The sequence below is a fragment of the Delphinus delphis genome, chromosome 18, assembly GCF_949987515.2.
Source record: "Delphinus delphis chromosome 18, mDelDel1.2, whole genome shotgun sequence".
In the NCBI taxonomy this organism is placed as follows: domain Eukaryota; kingdom Metazoa; phylum Chordata; class Mammalia; order Artiodactyla; family Delphinidae; genus Delphinus; species Delphinus delphis.
This window is the reverse complement of record NC_082700.1, coordinates 13,523,970-13,549,991: the sequence shown is the minus strand read 5'-3', so window position 1 is coordinate 13,549,991 and position 26,022 is coordinate 13,523,970. Positions and strand designations below refer to the sequence as shown.

Sequence of the window (26,022 nt, the reverse complement as noted above, 5' to 3'; positions counted from 1 at the left end):
TGCATTGCTACATTCAGTGAAATCGTGAGACCACGTAGGAAGAGGAGGAAGAATTTCATTGAGTTATGATCCAGGATTACAGTCTCTTTTTTTATGAGGGGAAACTCTTATTTGATATTTGTGTTGTGTATTGGTTACACTATTTTAAAAGATATTGCTTATTTTTTCAAGGATTCATAAGAGAAATTTCTCATTAAATTAACTGCTACAAAAGTTTTTTTCTCAACATAAGGATATATGTATGGACCAATTTTATATTAAACATTGATTGAATATATATTTTAATTAGAAAAAGGGAATTCAGTTATTCAATACTTTTTCTTTATTCTTAGATACCAGGAAACTCAAAATTTAGATTTAATACTAGACTGACAACTCATTTCAGGTTTCAAATAATATCTAATTTGTTCTTCCTTCAAATTAAATTGACTGTCTTTTATCATTATGGTATTGTTTTATACCTTAATTAATTTTATGTACATTTAAATGCCTTCTATAGACAGAATGTTGATTAAACATTATTCAAGTGACTGAAGTACATTGGATAAAGATGTCATTTGCTGATTATTGAAAAAACATTAATAAGAAAAAGGCAGAGGTCATTGGGATTTAGTTTTGTCTGAAACTGAAAGGAATATAAATCTTAAAACAACATAATTAAGTTCCTAATATAGAAACACATAGGATTGTTTTGGTTTAAAAACAATAAAAATTTAAATAAAATATAAGATTCTTATGTAGGAGGAGAAAAAAGGAACTGACAAATTCTGACATATTTTTCAACTAATTGTTTGACCCTGGTTTTGCCAGCTATTCTATTGGGGGTCTCAGTTCCCCAGCTCCAAAATGAAGGGTTTGGACTAGATGATTACTGATGATTTCTCCACCAGAAAAATTCTCTAACTCCATGACACTGCGTATTTCTGTAACTCCATGATACAACAAACTTCTACAATTCCAATACATAGCAAAATTCTGTAACTCCAAGATGTAAAGAAAGTCCATAACTCATGATACAACAAACTAAAACTCCATGACAATTCTGGGTATCATCTGTTAATTTTAATCTTTGGCATTTTGATGGATGAAATAGCATCTTATACTATATTTCACACATACATTGTACACTTATATTATTTTGCATCTCTGATTTCTAGGGAGTTCGAAAATGTTTTAAAACACGTAAGCCATTTAAATTTTATTCCTCAGTGAGTACTTCTTTTCTCATTGAATTGCAAAGGCCCTTACCTATTAATATTGACACTATACCTGCTGTACCTACTAACGACAACTTTTTTTCCCTGCTTGACAGAAATTCCTGGAGCTCATACTAAGATGAGAAGCAACTGCTCCAAATTAATTACCAAAATTTGGGTTGATTTGATCACAAGAAGTTGAACAAATTTTGATCTCTTTCTATGTGCCAAGTGTCACACTGAGTACAGAGTGAGAACACATAGACCCTGTGCTCCAGTCACACTCAGGACACAGGGGGATGCAGGTACATAAACAACTAATTAAGAAATGGTGCTGAGGCTTGAGACATTTACATGCTGTGTGGCTTCCCTGGGGAAGTGAGAGCAACTGGTATTGTTACTGAATTCCCTTCCAAACCTTATTTTGCTCTGAAGAAAGGCTCACATACACACTACACAGACATCACACAGATAGACATAACACACACACACACACACACACACACACACACACACACCCCCTCCCTTCATATAGTCTTTTTACAGATGTTTGCAGAAAAGGCAGCGTGGTAGGTGAAGATGGAAACAGAGGACAAAGCAGGTCTGTTAGAGTCATTACTTCCCGCAAGCAGCCCCTTTGGAATTCGTGTTCCAGAGACACTGTTCACGCAAATAAAGCTCTTTGCTTCCCAAGCTCTCTCTGGCCCCCCGCCATGCTAATTACAGAGGAACACAGGCCAGGCTCAGCTGTGAGATAATCATTCCACGTCCCACTGACTTCCTTGGAATTTCCAAAGAAGTGAACCAAGGGCACAGCTCGGCTAGTTGGCAGATTAAAAAATAACAATGAAACTTGTTTCACATAAAATGATAAAATGGAGCTGTCTCTGTCAAAATAAGAGACACTTAAAATACTTTCTAGGATTATAAAAAAAATAACCATTGTGTTCCGAACATAAGCAACATTTGTCCCTGGAAAAGGGATAGACACCTTCTCTTCTGACATTTTCTGGCCTTTTCAAAGGTACCCTAATTTACACAGGAAATAGAATATATTCATAAAGTGACTTTCATAAGTGACACAGGTAATCAAAAGCAATACTGGAACTGAATCCAGGTATTAGGACTCTTGGCCTACTGCTCATCTCATGCACAATGTTGCCTTCCCATTTAAGTATATGAAATATAGGCTTGATTTGCCCAAGAAAATCCACTCATCCAAGAAAAGGTATATGGGCCATATGGGGGTATATTAGGTAGATGCAGGAAGAAGGCGAGTGAAAGGCAGGGGATTCAGTGTGGCCTGGAGGGGACAGTCCACAGCAGGCCTTGGCACAGATAGCGATGTCCTAGTTCAGGCAGGCCTTTGTCATCATCATCACCACCGTCAGCATCATCACTATATCATCATCACCGACACACTGCCACAGCCTCCCTACAACTTACTGTTGTGAACTCATTCTCTTCAGATCATCCTCACACAGATGCCAAGGTGACATCTGTAAAACTCTTACCTGACTGGCTCACCCCTTAATTAAAACCTACTACCTATATGATTAAGTTTAAGCTAACTAACATGGCTCCTCTGTGGTCTGTCTCTGCCTACTCTCCAGCCCCCCTTTCCATTGCCCCTGGTTTGAACTTGTTGCTCTAGGTTTAGTTCATCCTTTTAGGAGGCCTCCTCTATCCCCTTTAGCTGGGTTAAGTGCCCATCTTTGGAGCTCCTATATATTACTCCCATACTATACTTAAATTTTATTAATATTTTCTAAAAATCAAAGTCTTATTTTTGTGTTTGACTATAACAGGTGCTGGGACATGTTAGGAAAATCCACTGAATTTGGTAGTTAAGAGCATCAGACTCTGAGACCACATCTCTGGGTTTGAAACACAGTCCTGACACTTGGTAATTGTATGACTTTGTACAAGTTACTTAACCTCTCCGTTCCTCAGTTTTTCTGTCTATAAAATGGGACTAATAAAAGTCTATAGTGTTTAGGGGAGGCTTAAATGAGTTTATATATATATAAAGCACTTAAAAGAGTCGCTGGCAAATCCATGCCATATAAGCTATAGAAGTATTTGCTGTCATGATTGCGATTAAAGGCACATATAACACGTACCTGACCTCAAGGAGCATTAAAAGAACTACTAGAAAGACAAAGAATATATGTAACAAAAAAGGAGAACTAATAATTGTATTCAAACTACATTAGCATTAAACATACACACTAGTAGATAAGAAATCTTTCTGCATTTCAGGGGTAAACCATTTCAGGTCCAAGGCAGTTGGACATCAAAAAATTCTTGGGGGTAATAGGGCTGGAGGGATGAGCAAGATTCAGGGTCTGTGCTCTCAGTCGGGCTTGATGGGCATATGGCACAGAGCAGTTCTCTGTCTTCTGTTGTGTGCAGCCGTCCATACATCATGGCACTGCAGACTGCTAACAACCCCAGCTCCGGGCGCTTATTGCCAGTAGCACCCCCATTGTGACAACCATAAATGCGGTACACATTTCCAAACATCTCCTAGGAGAGTGGTACTGTACCTGGTTAAAAACCTTGCAGGTGGAGAAGAGTAAACATGGACATTCCAGGCAAGAATAGCGTGATCAAAAGAATGACTATAAGAATGCTCAAAAAGGGTTACGGGGCAGGGTGTAGGGCGAGGTGTAGCAGAGATATAATTCTGATAAAGACACCAGAGACCAGAATGTGAAGAAACGATGCTTGATTGAAAAGTGAGATTTCTCACGCTCTCTTCTTATGCCTCAGTTGCTGGAACTGAGTGGAAGGAATATAAGCTTTAGAATCAAAGAACCATAGGTTTGCATTCTACTTCTACCATTTACTTGGTGTATAAGTCATTTCATCTCTCTCATCATCCATAAAAGAAATATATGAATGGGTCAATGTGAAGAATTAAGAGGTACATTAGTTAAAGCTCTTAGCAAAGTGTCTGGAACTTATGACGTGTACCAAAAATGTGAGTTCGCTTTTTGAAGTTCCTCTGTCTGCCACCATTTCAGGTTAATAACTTGCACCTGGATAACTTTCCACTTCATTTTATTTTTAACATTAAACACACCCAGTTATCAAGGTTAGAGATTGGGAAAGGATGTATTCTGCTCAGAGTGTCTGCAACAAATTATGGTTTCAAGGCTCAACGGTACATTCCTAGGGGGTGCTGCACTTAAGGGGGGCCACTTGAGAGTGGTTTATTTAGAACTCTCATAACAAAGCATCACAGAGAGGCAATTATCCTGCACCTTGAATCTGGTAAGAGGGAGAAGACGATTACTTTGGCAGGCAGAATGAATGCTCTTTTTTATATATGGCCTATCATATATTTCTTCTCAATTTCACTGAAAAGAAAACCTTCAGAGGCAGATTTTTAAAACCTATTTTGAGGTCTCTTCAACAAGCAGAAATGTACCTATAATTGGCTCTGCAGCTTCCATTTCCTATTTAATATGAAGCCTCTACCTTAACTGCATCTCCCTGCTTATTGTTTGTTCTTTTAGGGAATGCTTTGGGTGCCCACACTGTTTTGTATCAAATGGGTAGTTGAATGATGGGTACAGCTTTTTGCATCTTTGTAAGCAGTGTAGACGATGGAAAGCAATCTGGCTACTGAAAAGAAAAACAAAAAACAACTCTTCATTTGTTTGAATGATACGATTGTATCCAGTAAAACGTCCAAGGTAAGAAGTCTCAGAAACATAACTTTCCAGCCACTGTCAGAAACTCAAGCTTTTGACTGTTTAGAGACTAAGGTGTCTGAATTACTGGCTGGAAATTCCATGCCTTTCAGCTGCCTACCTTTAGGATTTTGCTCTGCTCTTTGTGTTTCCAGGGGAGGACATAAAGAAAAGAGAAACTAGGGACTGGGCAACAGATTGTTGGGAGAGGTTAAAGTGAAATTTGGGAATTAATAAGGCCTTTAATTTTCCCTTCTATTTAATCCAATTCATTCAATTGAGTTGTTTAAAATTATGGAGCTTTGTTCGTAAATTTCTGATTGGATTTGTGAATTGTATTCACAAATGCAAAGGTTATTTTTAGGACACATTTTTTTTGTTATTCATGTACTTCATCTATAACCTTATCTAGGAAGAATGAGATAGGCTGTTACAAGTTGAATTGTGTCTCCCTGCAAAAACAAAGATATGTCAGAATCCTAACCTCTAGTACTTCAGGTGGTGATCTTATTCAGAAATTGAGACTGTCATACAGAGCGAAATAAGTCAGAAAGAGAAAAACAAATATTGTATATTAACGCATATATGTGGAATCTAGAAAAATGGTGTAATTGTATTTGCAAAACAGAAATAGAGACACAGACATAGAGAACAATTGTATGGACACCAAGAGGGGAAAGGGAGGTGGTGGGATGAATTGGGAGATTGGGATTGACATATATATACCATTGATACTATGTATAAAATAGGTAACTAATGAGAACCTACTGTATAGCTCAGGGAACTCTACTCAGTGCTCTGTGGTGACCTAAATGGGAAGGAAATCCAAAAAAGAGTGGATATATGTATACGTATAGCTGATTCACTTTGCTGTACAGCAGAAACTAACACAACATTGTAAAGCAACTCTACTCCACTAAAAATCAGTTAAAAAGAAAGAAATTGGGTCACTGTAGATGTAATGAGTTAAGATGAAATCATTAGAGTGGGTCTTAATCCATTATGACTGATATAAAAAGGAAAAATCTAATCTAAGGGACAGATATACATACAGAATAGAAATTGTGAAGAGGAAAGCCGAGGAAAGAGGCCCAGAGCAGATCTTTCCTTCACAGTCATCACAAGGAACCAACCCTGCTGACACCTTGATTTTCAGGCTCCAGAATCGTGAGATGATAACTTTTTATTGTATAAGCCACTCAGTTTCTGGTACTTCGTTAGCAGCAGCCTTAGGAAACTAATACATAGGTTTACACTTTATTTTTTAACATCTTTATTGGAGTATAATTGCTTTACAATAGTGTGTTAGTTTCTGCTTTATAACAAAGTGAATAAGCTATACATACACATATATCCCCACATCTCCTCCCTCTTGCGTCTCCCTCCCTCCCACCCTCCCTATCCCACCCCTCTAGGTGGTCACAGAGCATGGAGCTGATCTCCCTGTGCTATGCAGCTGCTTCCCACTAGCTATTTTACATTTGGTAGTGTATATATGTCCATGCCACTCTCTCTTTGTCCCAGCTTACCCTTTCGCCTCCCCGTGTCCTCAAGTCCATTCTCTAGTAGGTCTGCATTTTAATTCCCGTTTGCCCCTAGGTTCTTCGTGACTTTTTTTTTTTTTTTTTAGATTTCATATATATGTGTTAGCATACGGTATTTGTTTTTCTCTTTCTCACTTCCTTCACTCTGTATGACAGGGTCTAGGTCCATCCACCTCACTACAAATAACTCAATTCCATTTCTTTTTATGGCTGAGTAATATTCCATTGTATATATGTACCACATCTTCTTTATCCATTCATCTGTTAATGGACACTTAGGTTGCTTCCATGTCCTGGCTATTGTAAATAGAGCTGCAATGAACATTGGGGTGCATGTGTCTTTTTGAATTATGGTTTTCTCAGGGTATATGCCCAGTAGTGGGATTGCTGGGTCATATGGTAGTTCTATTTTTAGTTTTTTAAGGAACCTCCATACTGTTCTCCATAGTGGCTGTTATCAATTTACATTCCCACAACAGTGCAAGAAGGATTCCCTTTTCTCCATACCCTCTCCAGCATTTATTGTAATATTTGCAAATGAAGCAACTGACAGAGGATTAATCTCCAAAATTTACAAGCAGTTCAAAAAAAAAAAAAACCCAATCCAAAAATCGGCAGGTTTACACTTTAAAATTGCTATTTCTTTCTTTAGACATCATATTGTTTCATTAACATTAACTGTGTTACTCTAGATATTTATTATAAGAACAATCTCAGTTGAAAGATCAGAAAGAAGACACTTATTATACTTATAGTTTATTTTCAGTGAAGTTTCTAAAAAGCAAAATTATGCCAACACCTGTATCTGTCCTTACTGATACCACCCTGTACTATATTCAACCTATTTAAGCATCTTCCTGATGTGGTTTTTTAGTTCCCACCAGGAAGCATTGAACAAATGGGTTCTGGACTTCAGATTTCCTCCTGCTTCTTGGCTGGGACAGCAGTTGTGTCAAATTAAATTTCAGATTTCTGAACATACCCTGAGACACACCTACATCAATTTACCCATGTCTCTCTTGACAGATCATACCCCAGAATACCCAACATACCTTGACTAATTGTGAGTAGGAAGAAGTGATAGAGTTTGTCAGGCCTTAAACAAGGAATGAGAACATCCAGTGAGACCTACTGGATGATTGTGGGAATACTTGGAAACCGTGGCCAACGCACCCTGCTCTCCAAGCCTCGGTGCAGGAACCTTAACTCTGAAAAGCAGTGAGTAGTACCTGCTTTTTTATGTATGCTTGGTAAATAAATGCCCGAATAAAGGAATGAAAGAATTACATAGAGATAGACATGAAGCAGCATGAAGAAGTATGGATGCAACTGTAGAGTCTTCTATTCATATCACCATCCTTTCTTACTGGTTTTAAGATATACAGGAGGGTTAGAGAGAGGTCAGGATGAATAATGAAGAAGAAAGTGGAGAAAGAGGCCAAAGAAGGCAGCACAGCGGGAGGTACCAGCTTTCTGGGCTTTGAACTAGACTAACTTCCCAGGCCCCAATCAGCTGTGGAGTGCTTCCTGGGGCGTCCTAGGAAGGAACTGAGTTACATATACCATTGCTTCCAATTAGTTGTGTAACCTCAGAAAAATCACGAAATCTCTTTGAACATTCCAGCTTCTTAATCTAAAGTTTGTGAAAAAATAGTCTTGATCTCATAGACTATAATGAGGGTTAAATAAGAATGTAAGGACTTCCCTGGTGGTGCAGCAGTTAAGAATCCACCTGCCATAAGACAGGAATAAAGACACAGACCTACTAGAGAATGGACTTGAGGATATGGGGAGGGGGAAGGGTAAGCTGTTACAAAGCGAGAGAGTGTCATGGACATATACACACTACCAAACGTAAAATAGATAGCTAGTGGGAAGCAGCTGCATAGCACAGGGAGATCAGCTCGGTGCTTTGTGACCACCTACAGGGGTGGGATAGGGAGGGTGGGAGGGAGGGAGACGCAAGAGGGAAGAGATATGGGAACATATGTATAACTGATTCACTTTGTTATAAAGCAGAAACTAACACACCATTGTAAAGCAATTATACTCCAATAAAGATGTAAAAAAGGAATCCACTTGCCAATGCAGGGGACATGGGTTCCAGCCCTGGTCCAGGAAGATCTCACATGCCACGGAGCAACTAAGCCTATGTGCCACAACTACCGAGCCCGTGCACCACAACTTCTGAAGCCTGCGTGCCTAGAGCCCGTGCTCCACAATGAGAAGCCACTGCAATGAGAAGCCTGTGCACCGCAACAAAGAGTAGCCCCTGTTCACTGCAACTAGAGAAAGCCCACGCACAGCAATGAAGTCCGAACGCAGCCAAAAATAAATAAATAAATTTATATATATATAAAAAAGAATGTAAAACATAAAACACAGTGCCTGATACAAAGCAAAAGCTCAATAAATATCAGTTGTCCATGTGTGCTATCTTTTTCAGGAAGAAAGAAGTTAATAGAGATTATTCCTTTCTAAGACTAGGTTTAAGGCTCTAAGTGCAAGGTGTATCCCTCCCACATACCAAAAATAGTAATTTACTTATTCAACAAATATTTTTCAGCATCTTCTAACACTATGCAAAAACTGAAAATGTTGAGTAAAACAGTCTAGCAAGTAAAGAAGATGTGGTACATATATACAATGGAATATTAGGCAGCCATAAAAAGGAATGAAATGGGGTCATTTGTAGAGATGTGGATGGACCTAGAGACTGTCATACAGAGTGAAGTAAGTCAGAAAGAGAAAAACAAATATCGTATATTAATGCATATATGTGGAATCTAGAAAAACGGTACAGATGAACCACCTGCAAGGCAGAAATAGAGACACAGATGTAGAGAACAAACGTACTGGCACCAAGGGGAGAAAGTGGGGGTGGGGGGTGTGTGGGGTGGTGGTGGTGGGATGAATTGGGAGATTGGGATCGACATATATACACTAATATGTATAAAATAGATAATAAGAACCTGCTGTATAAAAAAATTAAAAATAAATAAATTTTTTTAAATAAAATAATAAAAAAAATAAAAAATTAAAAAAATATATTTAAAAAAATAAAATAAATTAAATTAAATTAAAACAAAAGGTCTACCAGGTAATATGGATTTATGGCAGAGGTTATAAAGGATGAAGACCTCTATGACTCACTCATTTATTCAGTCATTGTCTCTTATGTGTTATTGCTACATAATGTGCATACCTAAGGATAATTTTAAAATCCCTAATCTGTCCAACACACTTATTTAAAAAGTCACAGAAGCTAGCATCTCCACTTAAAACGTCAAAATGTTTGTGGCACTGACGATAAACATCACATAGAAATTTTTTTTCTTAAACAGCTCAGCAGTTGTAAATTGTGCATTTAAGAATTATTAAATCCACAGTGTTACTCAGCCAAACAAATATTGACATGATGTATCATCACAATATGCTCTCAATAACAGCTTTTACATTGCTAATGAGTTTTGCCAGAAAATCACAGATTTATGCCAAAAATCTGGCTCTCAGCACTTGTCTGCCAACCTTGGCCAGTGTTTTACATCCAGACAGAATTTCCACAACACCCCCTATATAGCAAAGCAGGTAACAGGGCCATAAACCTACTTTTCCAATGTTCACAATTCTCTTTGTAGTTATAAATGTATATATATTTACTAAAAGAGTCTTAACTGTGTAGATTATTGAGTGTTCAATTTTTCAAGCAAAGTGAGATCACAGAAATGGTCAGTAGCAAGCTATGAGGCCCTCCCCAGATGTATCCTTTTCCTTTTTCGAAAATACTGCAATATAATTCTAGCAAAAATCATGGCCAACAAACCACAACACACGGTGTGGATTTTATAACCCACAGACCTAGGCGCCAACCTCATTGTTGTAACTTTGAACACAATAACTTAAACCTTGGCTCCCTTAACAGTAAAGAAATGAACACGGCAGTTTGTGAAGAGATTAAGGCTTAAATGAGATAATGTCAATTTCCTAGCTGTGCTCTGCCCATTAAAAAAGGGTTTGAAGTATATACCCTTCCATATAATTACTTCACTCGGCAGATTTTGCTGGTTTTGAAATGTATAAATTTTTGAGAGCCCAAGAAAAAGGAATGAATCTTAATCACATTACATCTCCAGTATTTACCAATATCCATAATACAGCTGATGATTAATATATATTTGTTAAAAAGTGGGAGGATGCTTCACACTTTTAAAAGAATGATTAATTCGTTTCTGAGACAGGGTAAATCCCTGCTACAAGAAGTGGTGAGGAAATATGGGTATATTGGTTAATTAAATATTCTGACTAAAGAAGTTATCAGGTAGGAGACACTGTTGAAATTTTCAAAGTTTTCATTCTTTTACATAGTCTTTTTTTTTGGCGGTACACAGGCCTCTCACTGTTGTGGCCTCTCCCGTTGCGGAGCACAGGCTCCGGACGCACAGGCTCAGTGGCCATGGCTCACGGGCCCAGCCGCTCTGCGGCATGTGGGATCTTCCCGGACCGGGGCACGAACCCGTGTCCCCCGCATCGGCAGGCGGTCTTCCAACCACTGTGCCACCAGGGAAGCCCTAAATAGTCTTTTGATTATAAAGTCCTTACTGGGTACCTGCTATGTGCAAGGCAATTTTGGAAATCCAGTTTCAGTCATGACCTTATACTTTTATAAAATTTATAGTTTAAATCAGAGACAAATATAATTCTGTATTTAATAATTGTTGTAATGGAGGAATGTACAAAATGCAATGGGTGCTTAGAGAGCTAAACACCTAACTCTACTTGGGAGGAGTGAGCAAAGGCTCCATGGCTTCTAAACTTGAAGAATGAGTCTGAGGCTTTGCAGGCAAATGGAGAAAGCAAAGGCATGGAGGCATAATATGGTACATCAGATACTGAATATTATTTGTAGTTCAGTGTAGCTGCAGTGTGAATTGGAGAAGGAAACTGTACGAAAGAGAGTAGCAATAACAGATGACTCTGAACAGTTCAAAGACCAGTTCAAGGGCCACAGATGTCATGAGAAGTATTTTTGTTCAGTGGGATTTTGATTAGTGGAACTACATGATCATATTTCCATGTCACAAAGCTCATTACAACGAAAGTGTGGAAAAGGAAATGGAGACTAGAGGTTTTTATAATAGCATATACGAGAAACTGAGGGCTTTAGATCATGGAGATGGCTATGAGATTATATTCTGTAAACAGAATCAATCGAATTTTATGATTGGTTTGCTAAGGCAAGATAAAGGCGAGAATCTAATGAGTTTCAAATGCCTGGCTTAGGTAGTTAGATGTGGCTAATAGTTTGGACAGATTGAGCTCTTTGAGAATGTTTATTTCAATTAATGGTTTAATTAAACAGCCTGGTTTAAATAGTGATTTACCCATCCCTGGCACTATGAGAGGGTACTTCCAGAATTTCTGTATTGGAGGCGCTTATAGGCGAGTCTGGTGGGAAGAGCAGGTTACTGGGGAGCTAATCTTGTAGCTGCGTCTGCAAGACACACAAGGTTCAAAAACATAAACTGTCTGATGAACGCGGAGCCATAGTCCCACTCCCACCAAGCCACCCTGTGGAGTCACACCAGACTCATAATCACCTTTATTTGATTGGTTTTTACTTAATGTCCTACAATCATACCATATTTACACCATTAGTAAGTAATGCCATTCATGATTACACACATACTTGGTACTCTGAAATGAGAATTTAGGCCTGACGCGTTTGTCTTATATTTTTACATTTATAATTCAATATAGATCTAGTATATTGTGAAAAAGATACTGAAAAATTCTCCCAGTATGGTATGGAGAGTTCCAAAGTCAAACAAGGAGTCAAATTTTAAATCTCAACCTCTTTAAGCCTCTTTCTTCTTCAGTAAAATGGGAATAATTTGGCATTGTTGTGAAGAATGAGACGTGAAAGTAAATATCAAAATATTTGATGTTCAATACATATTGAAACTGTGTATTCATATTCAATACATATTTGTGCAATACATTTCTTTTAGATGAGTTACATATGTAAATTATATGTGTATATATATATACTAATTCCATAGGTAAATACATAAAATAGATATATGTATACATACACATATATATGACTTACATATGTAATACGCAGTTTATAAATAGCCTTGGGAACACTAGTATTTGGTCAGTTAATTTATAAGTGCTCCATTAGAGTACATAAATGCTTTCAAGTTACAAATATTTCTAGGTCTTTGGGTAAAGACATGGTGGGTATTTTTAATGTCTTAATTTGGGGACTGGGGAGCTTAAATTGGACTGAGTTTTCTTCCCACTGGCTTTTCTTTCAAATAACTAATCTTAAGAAATAAAATATCCAAAAAACTATTGGACGTGGAACACTTTAAAAGGAGGCTTTACTACCGGTGAGTGAGAGAGACTGTTATAGCATCTCTGCACTTAGCTACTGGAGGAACAAGCAGTGGGATGTACACTTCCCAAGATTCTAGAACATATTCTAGTTACTCTGACCCCTTACACTGCATTTTGTTCCTCTACAAAGTGAAAAGTTATCATTAATTCTCAAACTGAGCTGCAAAACAGAAATCATCAGGACTGCTTTTATAAACAGAAATTCTTATACATCATTCCAGATTAATGAGTAAGAACTTTAGGGGTGGCTTCCAGAAATCTGTATTTATAATTTCCGAGGTGATTCTGATAATCACCCCAGGTTTATTTAGGACCCACCAACCTACACACTTACTATAGACACTGTAACTTGAATTTTTTTCCAAATGGACTGGCATTTGGAAATATATATTCATTTCTAAGACCTATAGCCATTGATCATTTTTGCCCTTTGTTTTTTTTTGGCTACATTTGTTATATACTGGCTCAAAAGGTGTGCTAATTAAACACTAATAATAAGAGTAGACAATATGGTTTATGGTATAAGAAAATGTATTTTCACAAGAGTACCAATGAAGCATTTAAACTAAATACAACACTTCAAAACATTCTGCACAAAGAAGTTACAGATCACATTTATTTAATAACAAAACGCCTAGTTCTTTAAGAAAATATTTTTAAGACCTTACTGCAATACAATTTTCCAACCAAAGAACAAAAATATTAAACAAATTATGGTAGAAGACATCATAAAACTTATTAATGTAACAAATTAGGCAGAATTTTGTGCTAGAAACAGAATGGGGGAAATCTAAATAAAACAAAAAATGCAGAAAACTGGGTATTCATAAATTTCTGGTTAACTGAGGCTTAATGTTGTTAAAGACCAGGAGTCTTTAAGCGTCAGACTTTGTTTATAAAAAATCCCCCAAACATTAGCAACATACTACCTCAGCACAATTTTTTTTCCCTTTACAATTCAGAATCGTGCTGTTCATTTGTCAAATATATGAACAATATCTAGTTACTTCCTTAAACTTAACCAATATTACTCTTTGGATACTGATTCTGTTGCATTGTTTTTTTCCCAATGAACCTAGAGCCTATGCATACTTGGATAAAAATTGGTCTTAGAAATACTTTATTCATGAATAATTCTACACATATTCATTGAAGGCCTACATTTCCAGGCCTAGAAAGAGCAAGACAGACACCAGGCCTGCCTCCAGAGCTTACCATCTAGAATACAGCAAGTCAAGCACTGGTTCTCAATCACTACGAGCCTTCGTTTCACCTTTCAAGATGTGCATAGATATTGATGTCCTCTCTAAAGGCAAACTAAATCTTCCCTTATGCATATCATTCCTTAGATTCTCTATGGGGAATTTTGAAATCTGTATGTTGACAAGGCCTATGCTTTGCTTTCTGTGATTGCCTTCTGCTCCTTATAACAATGTCAAGTATTTTATTTTCCTTTCAGTTCTTCCCAACACAGCCTCTGCGGTTTTGTCCATGCAGTTTGGCCTTTTCCGTGACACTCGTTACAGCTTTCTGCTCCCCTTCATTTTTGTTTCTTTCCTTCTGACTAGAAGCCTGGTCATCTGGGCTTCCCCATCTTCCTTTCCTAGCTTCTTATTCACTCCAGTAACTAAGCTTAACACTTCCTTAAATGTTGGGTCTTCTGTAAGTAGAATTAGTGAGCATTTCAATTAGCATTTCCTTGAGCTCTGTTGTGAACGTCAGATCCTGTTTACGACAATGCTTTCTCCCTGAACACTATTTAGATTTATTATCCTCAAAAAGATGGTTTCTTGAGGATTCCTGTTTTGAAGGTTTTTTTAAAAAAGAGATCAATAAAGGAACGCATAATTCAGCAACTGATGCTTCTACTTCAGTCTCAATTAAACCCTTTGGCGTGGGATACCAATGTCACACGTAAGGGGCTAGATCGAAAATTCAAGTTTTGGCTCTTTGATTTTTAAATTAAAGTTTATAAGAACTCAAGAAGTCTGAAAACTTCAAAGCAAGCTAAATGATAAAAAGATAGTTATTCACTGATGTGATCCTTTATCATAAACGATATTAATGAAGAATTCAACTATTTTTGTGTCTCCAGGTCAGATGCTATCAAGCAAATTGCCACGTATGGATTGATAATCTTTTTACATTATTAACTCAAAGACAAATAGGAAGATTCAGTAAATATTAATTTTCCAAATGTTCTCAGAAAGAATGATCAGAAGCATCCTCCAGTTATAAGACACAGTTGGATAATCCATTTACCCCCAATGAACTACCTGTGTGTGCTGTGAGGTAGTAACGTGATCTTCTGTGGTGATGACACCCTCAACAGAGAAGTGTCCCCTCTTCACGTGAAGAGTGTGAATAACAAGAAGGGACAGTCACCTTTCATTACTTCATCAACTATTGGTGTCTTCATAGGATTTCAAATGCCTGATTCCAATTTTACAACAATAACAATAACAATATTTATTCTGGAAGGGGATTTTATGTTCCAAGCAGCAGATATTAACAACTTCCAACACGATCTCTAGGAATTATTCGCAGTTCTGAACCGTGCTTTAGAAAAACATTTCCTATACAAACAAACAAAACAAAAAGTTAGGTATTTAAAAAATGACACACTATCTTAACATTTCAACATTATGTAAAAGAAACAAAGGAGTGTCAAGTAGGTACAAAGCTCAAAGATCATTAGAACCCGCGTCCAGGCTTAAGTCTTGTGCCTACCCCTCTCACATCTTCACAACGCAACTAATGTTTGAAAATTTTAAATAAGAACACTACCCAAAGAACTACTACCAAAACCAATCATCAAATAAAACATAAGGTAATTTAACCATCAATACTCACTTTAATATACAATAAAATACTGAGGGGCAGGAAAAATAATAAATCTAAATCTACCCCAAGCGACAGAAGTTTAGAAACCCTGACCTACTTTGGGTCTGCGTTGCCTGCTGAGATTTTCTTCACACCTCGTGATGCCCACAGTTCAATTTTATAGGGTAATCCAACAGGCAACATGTCAGAGTAAGCAATAATTCAAATTAATATAACTACCAAGCATTTCTAGAGTAGGAAAAGCAAAACCTTAAAACCTAAGTTTAAAGGCATCTATACAACAAAATGCCTCATGATTCTCAAAAAACAGACTTTTTAATTTAATAAAATTATACACTTAAAACAACTGATTTATGTAAAAAGAAATTATTTAAAATTCCTCTTCATTTGCTGTATGGCTAAATTTCAAGCCCAGGACCTAGGAGGACAATATAATTTTGTAGAAGTACTTTAGAATATTAATAGTTTAAAAATAACTATTTCTCAAGACTGAGGTTATATTATATTAAATCATGCTTAATTTCAAAATATAATTAGACTATAAGCTAAGGAAGGTACATCTAACACAAATATACAACTGTTAAAAAGTTTACTTTTACCCTTCCTGCTTGTTAGGACATCAATATTTAGCACTGTATAATGGTAGCAGCTTGAAACTCTGAGTGTAGACTAGGCCCCATGAAATTTAAATGACTGTACTTCTTTAAAATAATAATAGCCAGCACTTATTGAATGCTTACTATAAATAATGCAAACTTTTAAGCACTTTACATGTACTACCTCACAACTACCTTATGACGTAGCTCAAAATCATTATTCCCACAAGAGCACAATCTTCAGACTTTCTGTTACATGTATTAAATACCTTTAAAGCTTATTGGTCAGGTTTTCTCTTTCTTGTAGCCAAAAGCATACATAACTGATACATGGAAAGAAACAAAGTACTTACACACATAGGTAAAGACTGCTATACAATCCCTAAAAATCAACTATTACCTTGGTTAAATCCTATCAAGTCTAATTAGAATGAATTAAATATTCAGTATCAATTGATAAATATAGCCTCACCACACCTCCATGGATTTCAGATAGATACTCACCAGCAGTCTGTGCAGGATTTATTCCTATTCCATCTAGAAAATAAGTCGTAAAATCATCTAAGTTATTTCTAAAGCTAAAAGGCTTTAATAGTAACAAGAAGAACTGTGCCAAAAAAGTGCTGCTGTGTACACAGGCATAAGCCAAACAGTTATACTGAGAACACGAATGACAATCTGTCAGGTGAGTTATCTGTTGAAATCTCTCACTATTATGTATTCACACATATTGCTGGATTAGACAAGAACATCTGTCAACACAATGATCCTGGTAAGTTTTACAAAGAAGATAGTTTTTTATACTATTTTGCCACATCCAGTGAAAAATAAAGCCAAAACACCTTAGGTATGTCATTAATCATTTAATATTGCTCTGAGGCATCAAATCCTAAGGCTGAAGAGCCCACGTAGTGATGTAAATTCCACTGACACTTGATAAAAGTTTACAAAGCACTTTCCCAATAGCTACTCATCTGTGAATTTAGAACTTTCCAGAAAAGTAAGATAGCTCTCATCTAAATACAGACACATTTCAATGTGACAGCATGCAGAATGCTTCAGAATAAGAAATTCCGTCATATCTAAACTAAATCATACTAATTATTGCACATTAAAGCCACCTTCTTGGGCTTCCCTGGTGGTGCAGTGGTTAAGAATCTGCCTGCCAATGCAGGGGACACAGGTTCGAGCCCTGGTCCAGGAAGATCCCTGGAGCAACTAAGCCCATGCGACACAACTACTGAGCCTGCGAGCCACAACTGCTGAAGCCCATGCGCCTAGAGCCCGTGCTCCGCAACAAGAAAAGCCACCACAATGAGAAGCCTGCACACCACAATGAAGAGCAGCCCCCGCTCACTGCAACTAGAGAAAGCCCGCGCGCAGCAGCGAAGACCCAACGCAGCCAAAAATAAATAAATAAAATAAATAAAACATTAAAAAAAAACCTACCTTCTTTTTTAGTCTATCTTAACTAATCCCGAACCACTCACCAGTACCTGTGAATATTACTTTGTATTCTTGAAAGATAATAAGCATTCCCTGCAATCTTTATTCCTCATCTTGTTTCAGTATTTTCTCATAGGGCTATTTCCATTAAACTTAATTATTAGTAGTATCCTAAGACATTCAGAATTTAATTTATATATCTAACTGGATAAAATCCTCATTATTGCAGTCTATAAGAAATTGTTTTCTATCAGGAAAGCAATAACAAGGTATAGCAAAGGTACATTCCTGCTTAGCTTCCTATATTCTAAAAGCATTTACCAATATAACTTATTAAAAAAAAAACCCCAAAACCCCTTTTTAAATAAAATGACAAGTTATTTTTAATAATAATTTGTCATGAAGTTATAAGGACACAAAATATTATCAAGTGCTGTACTATATAACAAAAGTACAAAAAAATGAAAAGAGACAATTATGAACAATAACCTTGACTTAGTGTTTACAATCAAGTATATCATTTATCTTGATATAAGTTTTAGCCTTTTATATTTAAGTCAATTTTAACTAATTTGGTTTCTTTTAAACAATTTCTGTAACTCAAAGTTAATACATAGTTTTAAAATGAATTCTTACCATTGGTAATAATTGCACTTGTTGCTGCAGGAACTTTAAACTAAAAGGGAGTAAAAGATAAAAAAATACATATATATATATATATAATATTAACTATGAAAGATGGTTAGCAAGGGTGGGGTACATATAATCAACTCTATAATTCTAAAATGTGGTTTATCTTTTAGGATAAGTAACATCATCAAAGAATACTATAACTTGCTTTATCTTTAAAGGGCAACACTGTTCTCTAAATACTGCATTTCATTGTATCTAGGACACCATACATTGTAAAATGCATCTTTCTTATGCACTACAAAAAAAGAAAAACACTGTCAATGAATCTATGACCCAATGTTTACTCTTTCAGACTTAGACATGATTTACTTTTGTCATATATAATGCTCAGGCATAAGCAAAAATAAAAGCAAAGCAACTGCTTAGAATATTCCTCAAATTTCTTTGTGGAAATAGTAAGTTCAAACAAATGCTCTCTTGTGTTTAATGGGAGGCCAACCAAGGCTCATATTCCTTCCTCAAGTTCTCCTTAAATGATTTGCTGACTTAAACCTCATGGGATTGCAACAGTCCAATTATGCCACCAGGAAATACCTCTAAGTACAAGTAGGTGCAGGTGATGTCAGCTAGACAATTATGTGACTGCCACATGGCCAAGCATGACAGGAAGACTCCACTGAGATGTAAAAAGAAGAGCTTTCTGAATCAATGAAATGTGGTATGGAGCTTATCAGTAGCTAAAAGCTAAATTCTCCTCTTAATGCTCCAGAGACCAGTATTTGTCAAAGTGTGTTCATGTCCTCATAGTTCATTCTTCCAACAAATATTAATTAAGCACTTCTACGTCATGGACTAACTTTATAAATATTAGTTGAGTTTTGTAATTAAATAAGTTTGGAAAACATTAAGTTAAACTACTAGTCTTTTCAAAATCCTTTAATATGAGGCTAATATAGTTTATTTAACTCCAGGCAAAAAAATAGTCAATAATGTGTTTCCCATACTTTTGGGCCACTGATCCCAGTTTTTAATTTTTTTTTTTGGTGGTTCTGGTGGTCTGAGGAAAACACTCTCTCTGGGAAATGCTGCTCTTGGTATTTATAGTGGTCACGTATCATATTTGAGAAAAACAACTAAAAGCTTATTTTAATTTATGAATTGAACAACCAAGTTTTAAAATAAGAACTTAACTATGCATAAGAACAATTACTTGTTACGGGCTTATGTACCTAAAAAACAAATAATTTTACTGTTCATATCGCACATTCTTAAGTGTAAGTGTCCTCTTAAAGTTTTAAAAATTTTAAATAAACCTAATTTAAAGTAACTTCAAAATGTACTTTAATAAATTTAAAAATACTTCAAAAGTTTTTATAGAGGCTGTAATACTTATTAAAATTTTATCAAACACCTAAATTAATTATAGGCAATTTCAGATGTCTAAAACTTGAATATGACAAAGTTTCTATTTGTTATTCTTAGTTATGTCCATTTTAAGATAAGCTATGCGTTTTCTTAGTGGTAACATATTTTGTGACATTAAAAATCAAAAGCAACTGCAGACATAATTTCTTCCTTTTCCAGCACGTAGCAACAATGGTTAAACTGACATCTGGTGAAGCATTACCAGTGATGTACATACAGCAACTACCACTTCTGTCTACAGTACTGACAAGTTTTTTCGCAGATGCAAAGTGCACTTTATGTTCCTCAGCTGTCATTCATTCCTATCTCATATCCCACATGTCTTATAATTTAGGATGTTAAGAGGCTCTTTCAGGTTTGACAACTCATTCCTTAAATTAATTCCCAGTCATATGCTGGGGGATTTTATTTTATTTTTTATTAAGAGAATTTTACTAGGGATTTATATCCACAGACTTCTGGTTTCTTAAGTCAAATCTTGTTCTTACTGAAAGAGTCTACAATGTCATCTTGTGAAAGGCCTTCTCACTGCTGCCTCAAAGCTATATCCTTTCTAAGTGTGTAACACTCGTGATTCATTATAATTAAAAGGTACACTAAAACCTTAATCAATACATGTGGTTGCGTGAAGTTTGTTCATTTTCTGCTGCACACGTTAGGATTTTCACAAGCTTTACTAGAAGACCCAGATCACAACAATGCCTTTGCCTTGTAAAAGGACACACTATAAAATAAGTACAAAATTTAATAATAAATATTAATTATAGCTTGAAGAGATCTACTTCTCAAATTGGAATCTGTGGAACCTGCCAGGCCACAAGCCAGGAGCATTTCAACCAAGTGATCTGTGTAGCAAAAAGTAATGATGCTGTGTTCAGATTTGTTCCCCACCTCTTTTTAGTTATTCTTTCTGCATGAAGGATAGATCAAAATTGACAATAAAGCAAGTAATACCACTTTTCAGTTTAACTCTAAATGAGTGATGAACGATGGCAGTGGTCCCTGACAATAGTTTATAAGGAGCCGGAAGCACTAATGGGCTGGCTGATTTTCCATTAATTCCTTAAGTACAGGGCCGGACTATGGATTAAGCCGGTTTCTTATTTATTTAATTACTGAATTTTTTTCTGTGACTGTAAACTTGTAAGATTTCGAACGAAATATTCTGAGTTGGGTTACTCTGTACCTGCACTGCACCTTTAACTCCACAAGATTTTAGTAACTGCTATTATATTTTTACACAAAATCACTTAATCAGGTAGGAACGGTAGGCATTAACTATTCCCATTTTACACATTAAGAAATTTAAGGAAGAAATTCGTGGGCTGGCCCCACGTCAAACAGATAATTAATGACACAGTTAAAAGAGGAATGCTAAGTCTCCTAAATCACATTTTCAGGTTACTTCCACCAGACCAAGTTTCTCTTCTAATTGTTAAGTCCAACGAGTTACTTTACAGATGCCTCTGATAAAAAATTCTGATGAAAAAATTTTATTTCTTAAAAACAGAAACCCAAACATATCTTTAAAAACACTTTTAAAAACAATAAATTTTACTGACAGTCCACATGCTTTATAGAGAAAATCTGAAAACTAAGATAAATATATAATAAAATTGTACTTCTAGAATCAAAGCTAGTAAAACACAGGCGTACAGATTACAGTGATATAATGTTTTTTTTAAAAAATTGACATATCATCACTATCTTTTCAATTTCAATAAAAATTCTCCTTATAATTTTCCATGATTACATTAAATAGATGTGTCCATTTAAGTCATTCTTTTATCGGTGAGTCTCAACTTTCACTCTACTTTTATCTATAAGTGAGGCTTAACTTTTTGACAGCGTAAACCTAGTAATGAACCCATGTGGCAGTGGTGGGTCAAGATGCATGCAGATTTTTGAGACACATCACTAAACTGCACTCTCTACAGGTTGTTCCAATTTCTGTACTTACTTCTTCTGCTGCAAACTTTAAGACTGCTGTAAAAGGTGTACTTTCAGGAACACTGAGTCTGCAAGAATTAAAAAGAATCTTTTAAAAGGCTGAGTTTTTTTTAGGTCCTCTGTTACTTATTTCGGCTACTGACAAAGCTGTCTTTTGAGTCTGACGTTGACGTATTATGATTGCACACTATGTTCATTAACTCTACCAAGAAAGAAAGCAATTATTAGCCTTATTGCTGAGATGGTGCCCTCGGCTCCGCTTGAAAATGAATAACCTACATAGGTGTGGATTTGTACATGCTTCATACTTTGATACAAACAGGTCTAGCGTGTAGGTTGCTTCTTGTTTCTAGAGATGGGTTTCAAAAAGTTGAATCTCTCCTCAGTCTTCAGTACACTTTGCCGCCTCCAGTTCATCCCATGCAAGAATGTGATCATTTTCATTAGAAGAAGAGGCTACCTGGGAAGCATCATCAGATCATAAGTCTTTTCACGAAGCTTTCTGTGAACTTTCAATCATCAAGTCTAAAATAGTAGTCCAAGTTGATGAAAATGAGTATGTTTACCATGGCGAGATGTTCAGTGATTTTCCACCTTTATGTCATTTGAAAATGGGCTCACTCAATATAAACATTTCAGAGAGTGATGTGTGATTTTGTTAACTGACCTGTACAGTGGCAAGTGTATTAAAGAGCACCAATAAACAGTCAATCCGCATCAATTTTCCAACTTAAACACTAAAAATTAATTGACATTATACCTTAAGAAAGCACTCAAAGACACAGAAATAAGTTAAATAAGATTAATAAGAGCCCTAATGTAAAATAAATTACAATGATTAAAGATCAAATCCTCTTTCAAAGTAGGGAAAGCTAACATTTCTCTTTGAAACTTCTCAATTTGTCACCACTGTATTGTTCTCTAACGACTTAATACCAACTACTACTATATAACACCCTCAGGTATATGTACCATCCCCTCACTTAGTCTACAGATCTACTGCTGAATATAAAAATCATTGTATCTGACACAGCACATTACAGCGACTTTCAGTAAGGAAAGTGTTAATAGATTTCTCAGCTGCCCTAGTCCACTCCCCCCAAATAATGCTAAAGAGTGAAAATAGATGTCATTTTTTTCCCTTTCCTTTTTTATATGGAATAAAAAGAGAGAAAAACAAAATTCTAAAGGATAGCCATTTGATTAAAAAATATCTAATAAACTGGCAATGTAAAAGTTTACAAAGCTGGAAACAGTACTTTGCAAGTATTTCTGTAGTTTATTTATAGTTTAGAACCTGAGACTCACTGTCCTAAAACTCTAGAGGAGAACTTCTTAAAGTTTGCGGTTTCAATTCACTTTTGGACTAGAGACTGAAAATGTCCTTGTATCATATAATAAAATGTCATGTTGATATTCATTAACATAAGTTTCTATCTGCATATTAAATTGGTGAGACTGTCCAAATAAAATCCAATAATACAGAAAATAAAAACATATTTTAGTGCATGTTCTAATTAGCAGAAAATTGCAGAGGGACTGGGAGTTACTGCAACTCCAGAAACCTTACCTAGATTTGAAGCTCTTGTGTTTGCCAGTCACATCATTTTGTAAAACTTACGCTTACATTACATTGGTGTTTTGAAAAAATAGGAACTATCCTGCATATTAAAATGAACTTTTAAAGTAAATTACTGGCAAAATTTGTTTTTTTAATAAATATTTCACATAAACAGAACCATGGCATAACTTGACAAGTGTTATTATAAAGAATAAAAACAAAGTTTCTATAGGACACTAGGGAAGGGTGAAATGAACTCCCTAGATCATCACAGAAATTGTCTCAGAGGTGAAATTTTGATCATTAAAGGATACTGTCAGGAAGTGGTAGTCACGAAACTACATTAGAAGCACACAGGAGAACGTGTGCCAGACAGGGAGGATCCAAAGACTTGCTTGTCAATTTGGGAACAGGATGGCTGAAACTTTGATTAAGTGATGGTGGTGGTAAGTAGCCGGGGGTGGGGTGAGGAGGAAGAGGAGGGGAGTAAGACTGGAAACACTGGAATTAGACTGAAAGAGCCAAAGGTGTTTTTTAACGCATCCTGTATATGAAAGAGAATGTTTGATTTCAACATTTCTATAACCAAGTAGCAATACCAACAGGGAATCTACCAACAAACAAAAAAACAAAACAAACAATAAAAACCCAGACATTGCCCCGAATAAATCCAGGACTGAAACATCTTTCTTAGAATTCAACTATTAGCAACTCAAGGAACATTTCTCTATCGAAGTATGTATTTACCTGCCTGACAAGTGAAAAGTGGCCTTAAAAAGTTAAAGCATGTTTTCCCACAAATCTCAGAGCTGCTTTTACTAGTACTCAAATACTAGATACCATTACTTTGAATAGGAAACATAACATAATGACCCTGACACACCCATACATGTGTTGTGTCTATTTTATATACACATACCCATACGCAAATTACACATACATACAACTATACACACACTGAACTAAAAGTGTGCTGCTAAATTCATTCAGTCAACACATACTGAGCGAACTGGTACCACGTTCCAGGCACTCTTACAGACACCGATGCTGCTCTACTCCTTCATCTTTCTCCCTCCCGCCTTCTTATTCTTTTTTTCTACAGCCAACTTACACGTTGATGAAAACAATCCAATGTAAAGGGCGAAATCAAAGATGAGAGAGGGAGTAATCTGTCTACTTTGTGAAGCCCAACTATCGAGTGAGTCACACTCAACGAGTATCAGGAGCCTGACTGTTCTAGTAATTTCGGAACCCGGACTGGGATGCTTTCCCTTACTTCCTCTAACAGCTGGTCAAAGTGGTGAAAGGCCTTTCTCATCACGAGCAGATTGAGACTGTTTTAAGGACGCCAGCAAATCACCAGAGCCCCGTCCACACGTCCTCCCACTCCGTCAGCCCCCAAAGAGAGCTCGCAAATCACCAGCAACGTTCCCAGCACACATATCCGCACAGCCCCGCGCCTGGGCAAGCTGACACTTACAGGATATCTCAGTTCGAGTGGGATGTGGGAAGCTCAGGGGAGGAAAGGAACGCGGACCACTGGTGTGGAAGCTGCGGGGAAGGCTCATATCGCCCAGCCCATAGCGACCCCCCCCCCCCGCGACCGAGCTACTCACACTTTGTACGGAAGCCGCGGGTCCGACGTCAGTGTAATCTTAAAGGAAACCTTCGACCTGTGGAAGAGAGCGGGAGAGTTAAGGTCGGGCAGCGGGACGGGGGACTGGGGCGGGTGGAAAGCAAACACTTACATGGTGCTGCCGGTCTGGACACGAACCTCACTCCAACTCCGTCCACCAACCTCACTTCCTCTGCGGCGTCTGGCCCTACTCAGGTCCACGTCTCCCGCGGCAAGCTGGGGTCCTCCAAGGTTGCTGGTGTCCAAGGCACTGCCTGAAAAATCGAGCCCAGATGCTCACGCTGGGCGGCGCCTACAAGCTACAGATAGCTACTGCTTTTTCATGTATATCTCTAAAACAAAATTGCGGATCGTTTGGAATGAATATTCTTCTAATTGCATTTATTTTCTTCTGTATTTTCAGACAGGCACAGACAGAGACAGCAGGACTCCAGGTCCCAGCTGGCCGGTTGGGTCGGAAGTAAGGGTCCCGGGAGGCGGGCGAAGAGCGGGGCGGTGGGCGGGGCTGGAGGCGGGCGCTCTCCCAAGTTGCCGAGGCAACCTGAGCGCGGAGAAGCTTGATTGATGCACTAGAAGTTGGAATCCTCACCTGGCTTTAATATTAGTATTTTATGCCTGTCCAGCAACCTAATCATGTTATATCTTGTAGATTTCTCGTATTTTTTTCTTTTACATTTTAAATTTCAACAGCTAAGGGACTTATCAAGCTGGTGAGAGAAAGACAAGATCCCTGCACTTGAGGAGTCCAGTTGAGAAGATTAATCCATGAATAGATTTCAATAGTTTGTTATGTGGGTCTAATGGGATTAAACCAGGGAACTAGGTTGCCTATCACCGGTCACATTTATTCAGCTTAATAAAAAATTTGAATCCTTTCTTTGTGTCAGGCACTAAAGCTAAACGATGGGTATGCCGGGATGAGTAAGGTAGGTAGGTGCCAACCCTCTAGGATCTAATAGTCGCAGGTTCTCATATAGTGAGGGAAGACGACTGTACGTCCTCTAAATTTTATTACAAATCTAAGCATCTGTGTCTAGAAGACAAACATTCTCTTACAATGTCTGTGATTCCCTCTTTAAGAAACATTG

The 26,022-nt window shown here is 36.9% G+C and overlaps 1 protein-coding gene across 5 annotated transcripts; it reads right to left on the bottom strand.

Moving 5' to 3' along the window:
• Positions 1 to 11,465: 11,465 nt before the first annotated feature.
• Positions 11,466 to 25,105, bottom strand: UFM1 (ubiquitin fold modifier 1). 5 transcript variants are annotated; one of them, XR_009516818.1, is made up of 8 exons: positions 25,047 to 25,105; positions 24,915 to 24,971; positions 21,748 to 21,805; positions 18,366 to 18,405; positions 16,788 to 16,820; positions 15,785 to 15,821; positions 15,120 to 15,419; positions 11,466 to 11,932 (listed from the first exon to the last, which is right to left on the bottom strand). XR_009516818.1 is itself a non-coding variant. In XM_059996081.1 (7 exons), coding segments are annotated over exons 1-7 (273 nt in total). In that variant the 5' UTR covers positions 25,049 to 25,105; the 3' UTR covers positions 11,988 to 15,373. The 5 variants fall into 5 exon arrangements, 2 of the variants coding, with proteins under 2 accessions (XP_059852064.1, XP_059852065.1); XR_009516819.1 differs by lacking the exon at positions 15,785 to 15,821 and having other exon boundaries at positions 11,471 to 11,932; positions 15,229 to 15,419; XR_009516820.1 differs by lacking the exon at positions 11,466 to 11,932 and having other exon boundaries at positions 11,984 to 15,419; positions 15,785 to 16,105.
• Between the last annotated feature and the right edge of the window lie 917 nt (positions 25,106 to 26,022).

What these genes read in the sequence shown, in the direction of transcription:
- UFM1 (XM_059996081.1), bottom strand. An exon ending in AAGTGCAATTATTACCAATG is followed by an intron (nt 16,821 to 18,365) that starts GTAAGAATTCAT and finishes CTTATTTTCTAG; the next exon opens with ATGGAATAGGAATAAATCCT. An exon ending in GCAGGCAACGCAGACCCAAA is followed by an intron (nt 15,420 to 15,784) that starts GTAGGTCAGGGT and finishes TTGTTTGTATAG; the next exon opens with GAAATGTTTTTCTAAAGCAC.